The sequence below is a fragment of the Triturus cristatus genome, chromosome 3_1, assembly GCF_964204655.1.
Source record: "Triturus cristatus chromosome 3_1, aTriCri1.1, whole genome shotgun sequence".
In the NCBI taxonomy this organism is placed as follows: Eukaryota; Metazoa; Chordata; class Amphibia; order Caudata; family Salamandridae; genus Triturus; species Triturus cristatus.
This window is the reverse complement of record NC_140583.1, coordinates 962,783,346-962,795,534: the sequence shown is the minus strand read 5'-3', so window position 1 is coordinate 962,795,534 and position 12,189 is coordinate 962,783,346. Positions and strand designations below refer to the sequence as shown.

The 12,189-nt window shown below is 36.7% G+C and overlaps 1 protein-coding gene across 1 annotated transcript; it reads right to left on the bottom strand.

Moving 5' to 3' along the window:
• Positions 1-402: 402 nt before the first annotated feature.
• Positions 403-11,661, bottom strand: LOC146861323 (uncharacterized). The gene is made up of 2 exons (XM_085646420.1): positions 11,552-11,661; positions 403-7,172 (listed from the first exon to the last, which is right to left on the bottom strand). Exon 2 carries the CDS (start codon positions 7,127-7,129, stop codon positions 665-667), a length of 6,465 nt encoding a protein of 2,154 aa, XP_085502546.1. The 5' UTR covers positions 7,130-7,172; positions 11,552-11,661; the 3' UTR covers positions 403-664.
• Between the last annotated feature and the right edge of the window lie 528 nt (positions 11,662-12,189).

Sequence of the window (12,189 nt, the reverse complement as noted above, 5' to 3'; positions counted from 1 at the left end):
ACAGCGGGCAAAAAAAAATAACAATCTCAAAGATTGTATTAAAAAAGCCCAGAATCTCTTCTCACTTAAACTTATCATTACAGAAATGCATATTATTCTTAAAAAATGTCATCTAAAAACAATACTTTTTTCTTTAAAATACCGTCTGATATTTTTGTTTCAGAAGTACATTCACAATAATATATCTCAAATAACTCCAAAACACATCTGATTTTATTTCCTTTAGGCCAAATAGTATTTTTTATTCTTTCCCTGGAATAAATTTCCAAGGGAAAACCATTAAAATTCTAAAGTTTAATCTGTCCAGATCTCACCGATTCTCTGTAACATTTTGGTTCACGAAAATTTTTCGAATAATTTATTTAGTCCACAATAGAATTGCTTACTTTTCCACATGGCCAAATAGTAATTTTTGAAATTATTTTTGAAAAAATTTCCAGTGGCAGTCCAATAACATTCCAAAATTTAAAATGTGCAGAAGTTACCGATAATCTCTAAATTATTGGTTTTTCAAAATTGCATTAAAAATTTAAAAAGTCCACATTACAATTGGTTATCTTTCCTTTAGGCCAAATGATAATTTTAAAAATCTTTTTTCTACAAAATTGCAATGGTAATCCTGTAAAATGGTAAAATTATTTTGTCCAGATCTTGCCAAGTCTCTCTAAAATTTAGGTTTCAGGAAGATTAGATAGGAATTTGCTAAATCAAAAGGCAAACGTTGTTTGAAAATCAATTGGGAATCATTACACAGTGTCCATCCTTTTTCACATTTTAGATAAACTGTGTAATGTCCAGAAGTAACAGTAGGTCCATCATGGAAAATTATTGCAACAGTTACAAAAGTTTTTCCTGAAATTGATAATTGCTGTCCTGTAAACTTCTTTATTAAAGTATCCAATTTTGATCCATCAGCTCTACATCGTTGCATCATTAAAATTACATACTGTCCGTATTCCCTTAAAATTAATGTTGATAACATGTCAGAATTACACTCACCACATTTCATGCTATGATTAGCATCTTTAACTAAGTTTGCAAAAGTGACTGTTTTACTCTCTGGCAATGTCAAATAAATAAACCTTTCATTATCAACAATAGAACCACTTATATTATAACAATTATCACAACTATGTTCCCATTTATAAGAGAGACCAAAAAAAATGTCAATGGGAACTCCTTCTTCTTCCACTACCTGAAGAAAATACATCAAAAATTCGTGAGCATCTTGCTGTTCATTTTGAGAAAACTGTGTTCGTCCTGAACATACATCTAAAAGTTTTCTAATATCAGTAGCACTTTCTATTTGAGTTTTATCTTTACTCAGCTTTTGAAAAAGGAGACTGAGCTCTGAACAGAATCTTTTTCCCTGATTTATTATTATCTGCTCTTGCAAACTTTCCAGATAAAAAGCAACATTCAGCACTACATTTGCGTAGCAGTTGACACCAGAGCTATTTTCAAAATGACATCCTACAACCTGTTCTTCATTTTCCTTATTCTTTTTGCTTGCAATTACATCACTCCTCTTTTTTTTCCTCTTCTCTACATCTTCATTACAGATATTCTCATTTCTCCTTTTACGAGAAACTACACGTTTCTCCAACACAGGATACTGACCTAAATGAGGAGCATAGCTTCTTCTTAATCTATTATACTCCTTTACACAGTTTGTATCAGCACTAACTTTTGAGTCATCGAAGTCTATCATGAATAAACCTGATAATGTTTTGACTCGTGACAAAGCAACATATGCCATACCTTCTTTGAACACACTAGATCCAATGTTCACAAATGCACAATCTACAGTCAATCCTTGAGACTTGTGAATAGTTACAGCATATGCTAGAGAAAACGGAAACTGCTTCCTACGTACATATAAGTCTTTCACAAGCATGAAACGAACTGAACAACGACAAATGTCTTTAACTTCCTCTATCTGATCAAATTTTATTTTTAACCATTCAATTCCATCTTTTTTCTGATAATTAATAAAACCCACAACTCTTCCCATCGCTCCATTTACTAAGCCTTTTTCAACATCCAAATTTCTCCTTAAAAACACTCTACAGTTCATGCAAACATATAGATTTTTTTCTAATCCTGCTGTTTTGGAGATGTTCTTCTCTAGTGAGTCCAATTTATTTTTCAGTTTGCCTGTTACTGTGACAGTAATTCTTCCATCCTCAATTTTGTCCACTGCTTCCAATTTCATGATCTCTTCCTTTTCCAATTTCAAAAGCTCCTCATTGAATATTGAGCATTCACGTAGAGTTGGCATTAAGCAGATGACACTTTTGTTTTCTGCAATGTTCTTGTATATCTTCTCTGCAACTATTTCTTCCTTTGGAAATAAATTATGTAGCAGCCGAGTCTGTAATGCTTTTTTGCCAGCTTCTGTGAGTAGTCCAATCCTGATATCTTTCAGAATACTTCCATATTCTTCATCGTTTGCTTGCCTCATATTAGTTGTAAGTTCCTTGTACTCAAAGAAGGACCAAATATTTGTATTACCGATGCTTCCCAATGACTTCTTCGTGTCTTCATGTGTCACAGTATTAAACACTGGTTGTCCTTTAACCGGAGTAAGTTGCAAAAGATCCCCAAAAACGATGACGTGTTTTCCACCAAATAACACGTCATAGTCTGTCTTCAAAATTTGCTGCATTCTTAAATGCACAAAGGCAAGCATTAAGTTTGATACCATGCTCACCTCATCAATAATGAGAACTTGCATCTTCTTCAATACTCTTGAAACTTCCAAGCATGCTTCTCCAGTTAGCTTGTTGAATTGTATTTTGTTCTCATGCTCCACTGGTAACATTAGCAAACGATGTAAGGTGATTCCTTTTATGTTATATGCTGCTAACCCAGTTGGAGCAGTAACCACACAAGACAAAGTAGAATCTGTTTTTTGCTTTAGGTAGCTTCTGATGACTTTAATTAGGAAACTTTTTCCAGTGCCAGCTTGTCCGCTTACATACATCCTGATTGGATGAAATGATGTGCATGAGCACTCTTTTTTTTCATGTAGAAATCCGTGTTCAATTTTGTTTTTGATCTCTTCATAAATTTGTTGCTGCTCTTGATTCAGTTGTCTTTCCAAATTTTCTAAGTCTATAAATTCTTCTTGAGCTTGATTCATAGCCGTTTCCACTTCATTCATGGCTATTGATGCTTCATTTTCAACGATTGGTTGTCCTAGGGGATCTTGACTGTATGTTCCTGAACTTTGGCTGTCCTGAGAACTGTCTCTAGCAATTTCTGCTGCAATTGTAGTTTCCTGTTCAATTTCTTCATTTAACATTTGCAGATAAGTTGAGAATGTACTGCATTGTATGCTGTCTTTGCAAGCATTAAAAGAATCTTCATAGCTCTGGAATTCTCCCAGTAGTTCATCCTCTGAACGCCATGGTTTAAACAACTGTAAAAGAGCCAAGTAGTAAAATTCTTTCTTGTCGGTAGTGTCGCAACTCAGCTTCCGGTGATTTATCAAACTTCCTTTGGTTTGCTTCACCAAACATCCTTCTTCACCAACGACTTTATATTTTCCATTATTGATGTCTTCTGCAGCTTTCCGTGAATAAATGTAGTTCTGCAGCACTTCATAGAGACACATGTTCTCCAGATGATGACTTCTCTTGGGATAATATGTGTCCAACATGTTTGTTTTCAATATATCTGTACTTTCAGGTTCGAACTGTGCCAAATATTCAATTTCTCCAACAGATTTCAGTACCCGATTTCTCATTGCTGCAAGGCCTAAACTTGCCCAAATTATTCTTCTTGACTTCGAGTAGAGACTTGCAGAAGATAATCTATCTGAACATTCGTAGGATCCAATTTCTCGATGCGATAACATCTTCAAACTGAAACTGTACAGCTTCTTACTGACAGTCTTCTCGTGAGAAATCTCTTCCCACATTTCCTTCAATTCTGTTTTTTCTGATTTCGTAATGTAAGACGTTACATATCGAGCAACAGCAATGGAATTGTCAGCAACATACTGTATATCCATGTTAGCGTTCCACATGGATAAAATGACTGGGTTGTAGTCATTTATATTTTTTGATTCTTCTTTTCTTTTAAGGTTGTAGGTATTCTTAGGTGATTTTCTTGTGATAGTATGTCTCACAGCTGACATAAAACTGTTGACTCTTCCATTTGTAAGAACAGGTCTAGGAAATCCAAATCGACATTTAGTGTAGTATTTTTCTTTGCTCTTGTATTTCCGTCGACAGTATTTTCCACACCGATGACTTTGGAAACGTAGAACTTGCTCCTTTAACTTGTACTCTTCTGTGCTTTTAGGTATAGCACATGTTGCATATTCTTCAATGTAAGATAACACTGCTTCATCAGTATCTGTTCCAAACTTTGGGGCATCCTTGATCCACAGCAGCATATGAATATGAGGAGCACCTCTTGCCTGGTACTCTTTTCTCCAAAAGAAATCCACTACTTCTCCAAGGGGTGGATTTTTTTTATTGCAGATGAAGGACATCATAGCCTCAAATCTATGATTGAAATATCTGCAAACATTAACCGGATCCAATGAGCACAGTTCTCCTGCTGTCTTGTATTCGATGTTTTCAATGTTTGAATTGGCCTCTCGTAGAAAATCCAGTAAATCATCCCAAGCGTACTCGGCGCAGCTTAGGGTAAGGAACCATGTTGGTGTTCCTAAATTGCGTAACATGCATTTTAGTTCACCATGGCGTCGGTACCAATATTCATTTGTCCCACGCTGACAAGCCATCAGATTGATCAGTTGTGTTTCCAAATGATCATCTCGGTGCTGCACTTTCTCCATAAAATCCTTAGCAGACACATTTTGTAAATGTACTCCACTTTTTAAAATGTGATTTACTGCATAAGACAGTGCAGACAAGTCGCTTTCAAATAAAAGATGGAACAAATAAGGGATACTTTGTCGAAATCTGGGATCTTCAGCATATAGTCTTGTAGTCCGATACTCAGAAGCTGGAATCTGTTCCGGACGTTCATCGTATCGTCCTCCTTTTCCTTTAGGAAACAGCTGGGGAAAACATCGAGCTTCCAAGCTCTCCTCCCATACACTCACGGGATTTCCTTTTGCTTTCTTCATCTGAAAGAGATCAATATTGTCTCCCATAACTTCTTTCGAATGGAGAGGATGTATGCTAAAATGTTCATAAATTTCTTCTTCCTTTGACTTGTCCACTTTTTCAATTTGTCCACTTGGTGTTTCTGTATCTCCTTGTAAATCTTCTTCTTCTTCTTCTTCTACTATATAAATTGATTCATACCATTTGTTATTTTTTTTCAAATACAAATTTGCTCTTTGTACTTTCCGCACATCTACCAGCTCCTGCCAAATCTTCTTATTCTTTGTAGGTACACCATTAACCAGAATAATTAATGGTTCAGTTTCCAAAGTATCCGCATCAATAGTTTCCATATTTTTTTTCAAATCCAAGGGCAAATACACCACTCTACCTTTTAAACCTCTCACTAAATCTGAAGGAGGTAATTTACCAGTTTTGGGCTCCATACGTACTATGGTCTGGAACGGATGAACACATTGAATGAGTATAGACTCATATGTATTTAATTCAGAAAGTTCAGCAGGAATAGCATCCAATTCTAAATTATTATGTACAGCTCTGGTCGGCATTCTATTTTCCTCTAACTTGTTGTAGCAGTATTTACAAATACGCTGATCTTCACCCAATTCAAAACAATTTTCAAGAAATATATATGTTGCAAAATCCATCCACTTATAATTATCTTCATTTTCACTCTTTCTGTAGAGATCAACATTCCTAGTTTGTTTTCTATAATGAGTTCTGCGGCAACAAATACAAGTAACATTTGGTCTTTCATTAGAGACTATTGCAAATTTTGTTATGTGATCATTAAATGTCTTACTTACACAAGGTTCTACATTCTCTTCCACTTCTGCCTCATTTACTGTGTCCTTCTCTGCACTGTTTTGTTCAGGACCAAAGTAACAAAACTGAATTTCATCAACAACCTTCTCTACATCTGATACCGTTCCTCGGAACAGAGCCCTATTCAATTCATTTAACTTTATTGCTGGACTTTTGGCAAAATACAACCGTCTCACAAACTTTCTCATTTCAGTATGATGAACAGCCAGCATCCTAAAATGATGGAAAACACTATTGCACACTTTTCTAGATAGACAAGCAAGAGAATGACCCTGCAAACCAGTATTCTCTCTCACTCTGCATGGATCCAGACTTTGAAGCACCTTAATCTTTTGTTTTACACTTTTTTTACTATATTCTCTTAGAAACTCTCGAAATCTGTCAATAGATTCCTGACGCACAGTGCAAATACTACTACAATTCCAAGTGTACACTGGGGCTTTAGGACGTCTCCCCATTGCCTCATCTGCCATCACTTGTACCTCATCTCTTGGAACCATTATCTCCTTCTCCATTATGCAACCATTTTTTACTTCGTATGAACGACCTCTGGTGTCAACTGCATGCAGCAAACTATTACTTTGAAAATAGCTCTCTTCATTAAAAAAAGGTTCACTACTTGAGCTATGCATCCACTTTCCTAAAAACACTTTACAAAAATTTGTTCTGTTCACTACTCTTTTGCTTTTGCTTTGTGATTTCAGTACATTAACCATTTTATCTAATGTACGCATCCTATTCAAAATTAATATGAATAGTTTCCTTTTTAATTCTAATGCCTTTGCTGCAATGGCTTCAATTTCTTTTTTTCTCTTATAATATTTAGCCTTTTGCTTATATTTCTTTATATCCTTTATCAAATTGGACATAACTCTTCTCTGAAACATTTTTCTACGTATCTCTTTAAATGCTGTTTTTCTGTTTATGTTAAACTTTTCAATTGCAGAAGGTATATTTGCATTAACTAAATCCTCAATTTTTTGCTGTTCTGTAGGTTTTGTTACATTTTTCCGAGAACAGACATTTTGTACATTTTTGTTTGTTTTCAATATTTTGTTTAGGAATTGTCTTTTTTGCTTACCAGAAGATTTTTTCTTTTTCCCAACATCAGCATCTTCTACTAACTTTGGTCCTCCAGTTGTCCTCAAATATAGTTTTTTTTTTAGCGTTTTTTGAACTCGAGATTTTGTAGGCATCTTAAATTTTGTTCACTGTTCTTCAGCAATACCTGCAAAAAAACTAAAAAAAAAATTCTTTATTGAATTTAAATATATTACTACATTTCTTTTCACAATAGTCACAAAACGAAATTTCTTTGCCAATTTGAATGCACACAAACTCCTCTTTTTTTTTGGGCAAGTGAAAATCTGTATAACAAACTGTCACATTATGAAACCAAGCTGTTTTTTTTTCAGACCACCACCGTGTGTATTCTCTGTGACTGCCTACACTCCAGCAGGGGCAACCAGCCTTAGTGATGCTGAATGTATTTGCATTACAGACTTAAACCTGAAAACCCCACTCGCTTCTAATTACTGTGCATGACTATACATGGCAAGCACATGGGTGTGTGCTAAACCTCTGCTTCTTCCCCCAAAAATTCGCTCCTCTTTTCCATCTACTGCAACTGTGAAATCACCAGAGCAAGACGCAATACATTTCTGCCTATAATTCTTCTATGCACACAGAGTCATGTTTTCACATTAGTGCCAAAACGAAATTTCTTTGCCAATTTGAAAGCACACTTACTGCTCTTTTTTTTTCGGGCCAAGTGAAAATCTCTTTTTACACTTTGAAATCACTTTTACAGACTGACACATTCTGAAACCTTTTTTTTTAAATTTATTTAAATGCACATGTCCAAGCTGTTTTTTTTTCAGACCACCACCGTGTGTATTCTCTGTGACTGCCTACACTCCAGCAGGGGCAACCAGCCTTAGTGATGCTGAATGTATTTGCATTACAGACTTAAACCTGAAAACCCCACTCGCTTCTAATTACTGTGCATGACTATACATGGCAAGCACATGGGTGTGTGCTAAACCTCTGCTTCTTCCCCCAAAAATTCGCTCCTCTTTTCCATCTACTGCAACTGTGAAATCACCAGAGCAAGACGCAATACATTTCTGCCTATAATTCTTCTATGCACACAGAGTCATGTTTTCACATTAGTGCCAAAACGAAATTTCTTTGCCAATTTGAAAGCACACTTACTGCTCTTTTTTTTTCGGGGGCAAGTGTATATCTCTTTTTTCAATTTGAAATCACTTTTACAGACTGACACATTCTGAAACCTTTTTTTTTAATTTATTTAAATGCACATGTCCAAGCAGTTTTTTTTTCAGACCACCACCGTGTGCATTCTCTGTGACTGCCTACACTCCAGCAGGGGCAACCAGCCTTAGTGATGCTGAATGTATTTGCATTACAGACTTAAACCTGAAAACCCCACTCGCTTCTAATTACTGTGCATGACTATACATGGCAAGCACATGGGTGTGTGCTAAACCTCTGCTTCTTCCCCCAAAAATTCGCTCCTCTTTTCCATCTACTGCAACTGTGAAATCACCAGAGCAAGACGCAATACATTTCTGCCTATAATTCTTCTATGCACACAGAGTCATGTTTTCACATTAGTGCCAAAACGAAATTTCTTTGCCAATTTGAAAGCACACTTACTGCTCTTTTTTTTTCGGGGCCAAGTGAAAATCTCTTTTTACACTTTGAAATCACTTTTACAGACTGACACATTCTGAAACCTTTTTTTTTAATTTATTTAAATGCACATGTCCAAGCAGTTTTTTTTTCAGACCACCACCGTGTGCATTCTCTGTGACTGCCTACACTCCAGCAGGGGCAAACAGCCTTAGTGATGCTGAATGTATTTGCATTACAGACTTAAACCTGAAAACCCCACTCGCTTCTAATTACTGTGCATGACTATACATGGCAAGCACATGGGTGTGTGCTAAACCTCTGCTTCTTCCCCCAAAAATTCGCTCCTCTTTTCCATCTACTGCAACTGTGAAATCACCAGAGCAAGACGCAATACATTTCTGCCTATAATTCTTCTATGCACACAGAGTCATGTTTTCACATTAGTCCCAAAACGAAATTTCTTTGCCAATTTGAAAGCACACTTACTGCTCTTTTTTTTTCGGGGGCAAGTGTATATCTCTTTTTTCAATTTGAAATCACTTTTACAGACTGACACATTCTGAAACCTTTTTTTTTAAATTTATTTAAATGCACATGTCCAAGCTGTTTTTTTTTCAGACCACCACCGTGTGTATTCTCTGTGACTGCCTACACTCCAGCAGGGGCAACCAGCCTTAGTGATGCTGAATGTATTTGCATTACAGACTTAAACCTGAAAACCCCACTCGCTTCTAATTACTGTGCATGACTATACATGGCAAGCACATGGGTGTGTGCTAAACCTCTGCTTCTTCCCCCAAAAATTCGCTCCTCTTTTCCATCTACTGCAACTGTGAAATCACCAGAGCAAGACGCAATACATTTCTGCCTATAATTCTTCTATGCACACAGAGTCATGTTTTCACATTAGTGCCAAAACGAAATTTCTTTGCCAATTTGAAAGCACACTTACTGCTCTTTTTTTTTCGGGCCAAGTGAAAATCTCTTTTTACACTTTGAAATCACTTTTACAGACTGACACATTCTGAAACCTTTTTTTTAAATTTATTTAAATGCACATGTCCAAGCTGTTTTTTTTTCAGACCACCACCGTGTGTATTCTCTGTGACTGCCTACACTCCAGCAGGGGCAACCAGCCTTAGTGATGCTGAATGTATTTGCATTACAGACTTAAACCTGAAAACCCCACTCGCTTCTAATTACTGTGCATGACTATACATGGCAAGCACATGGGTGTGTGCTAAACCTCTGCTTCTTCCCCCAAAAATTCGCTCCTCTTTTCCATCTACTGCAACTGTGAAATCACCAGAGCAAGACGCAATACATTTCTGCCTATAATTCTTCTATGCACACAGAGTCATGTTTTCACATTAGTGCCAAAACGAAATTTCTTTGCCAATTTGAAAGCACACTTACTGCTCTTTTTTTTTCGGGCCAAGTGAAAATCTCTTTTTACACTTTGAAATCACTTTTACAGACTGACACATTCTGAAACCTTTTTTTTAAATTTATTTAAATGCACATGTCCAAGCTGTTTTTTTTTCAGACCACCACCGTGTGTATTCTCTGTGACTGCCTACACTCCAGCAGGGGCAACCAGCCTTAGTGATGCTGAATGTATTTGCATTACAGACTTAAACCTGAAAACCCCACTCGCTTCTAATTACTGTGCATGACTATACATGGCAAGCACATGGGTGTGTGCTAAACCTCTGCTTCTTCCCCCAAAAATTCGCTCCACTTTTCCATCTACTGCAACTGTGAAATCACCAGAGCAAGACGCAATACATTTCTGCCTATAATTCTTCTATGCACACAGAGTCATGTTTTCACATTAGTGCCAAAACGAAATTTCTTTGCCAATTTGAAAGCACACTTACTGCTCTTTTTTTTTCGGGCCAAGTGAAAATCTCTTTTTACACTTTGAAATCACTTTTACAGACTGACACATTCTGAAACCTTTTTTTTTAAATTTATTTAAATGCACATGTCCAAGCTGTTTTTTTTTCAGACCACCACCGTGTGTATTCTCTGTGACTGCCTACACTCCAGCAGGGGCAACCAGCCTTAGTGATGCTGAATGTATTTGCATTACAGACTTAAACCTGAAAACCCCACTCGCTTCTAATTACTGTGCATGACTATACATGGCAAGCACATGGGTGTGTGCTAAACCTCTGCTTCTTCCCCCAAAAATTCGCTCCTCTTTTCCATCTACTGCAACTGTGAAATCACCAGAGCAAGACGCAATACATTTCTGCCTATAATTCTTCTATGCACACAGAGTCATGTTTTCACATTAGTGCCAAAACGAAATTTCTTTGCCAATTTGAAAGCACACTTACTGCTCTTTTTTTTTCGGGCCAAGTGAAAATCTCTTTTTACACTTTGAAATCACTTTTACAGACTGACACATTCTGAAACCTTTTTTTTTAAATTTATTTAAATGCACATGTCCAAGCTGTTTTTTTTTCAGACCACCACCGTGTGTATTCTCTGTGACTGCCTACACTCCAGCAGGGGCAACCAGCCTTAGTGATGCTGAATGTATTTGCATTACAGACTTAAACCTGAAAACCCCACTCGCTTCTAATTACTGTGCATGACTATACATGGCAAGCACATGGGTGTGTGCTAAACCTCTGCTTCTTCCCCCAAAAATTCGCTCCTCTTTTCCATCTACTGCAACTGTGAAATCACCAGAGCAAGACGCAATACATTTCTGCCTATAATTCTTCTATGCACACACAGTCATGTTTTCACATTAGTGCCAAAACGAAATTTCTTTGCCAATTTGAAAGCACACTTACTGCTCTTTTTTTTTCGGGCCAAGTGAAAATCTCTTTTACAGACTGACACATTATGAATCCACCATGTGTAACTACAACAAAAACAATTCCCATTTCTATTATTCATTTCTTAAGTTACCACATACATCCCCTCTCAAACTGTAAACTCACCTTTAAAATTAGTTAGTTGTGAAAGAAATGTGTCACTCAAACAGCAGATTATCAGAGCCAGGATCTCTGTTCTGTACACCTCTCTCCTCTCAGCAGAACCAGATAATGGCAAACTTTCCCTCTATTTTTCCACACATATACATGTAAGTTTCAAATCTCAGTGCTTCCCCCTTTTTTTCAAATGTAATGACACATTTCTATTGGTTGAAAACCAACCCTTTTCCAAAAGTACCCTGCCCCCAACTTGACTTCTGCCTAGTACCCTTCCCCCAACTTGACTTCTGCCTGCTACCATAGCAACAGCTCATGGAACACTGCTGTGTGCAGTTAGGTCAGAAGTTCGACACACAATGTTTCAATTCCACAGAGCAAGAGTGCTTGACTTTTCAAACCTAACTGCAAATCCATAGTACTGTTCTTTGGTTACACATTTTTTTGTACCAATACAAAACATGCTTCTATTAATTTTCACATACAGCCTAGTTTTTTTTCTAGAATGGTATGAAACAGCCAATCAGTTCTTTTTGTTTTGTAAAAAATATGTATGCCTCCATTTCCAAACTGTCTTTCTTTTCATATTGCCATTCTACTGAAAGACACCTCCTGAGTGCATCCAGTTCTCCTTTGAAGATGTTCAC

Bases quoted from the DNA above. Each gene is read 5' to 3' on its own strand.
- LOC146861323 (XM_085646420.1), bottom strand. From the start codon at position 7,129: ATGCCTACAAAATCTCGAGTTCAAAAAACGCTAAAAAAAAAACTATAT.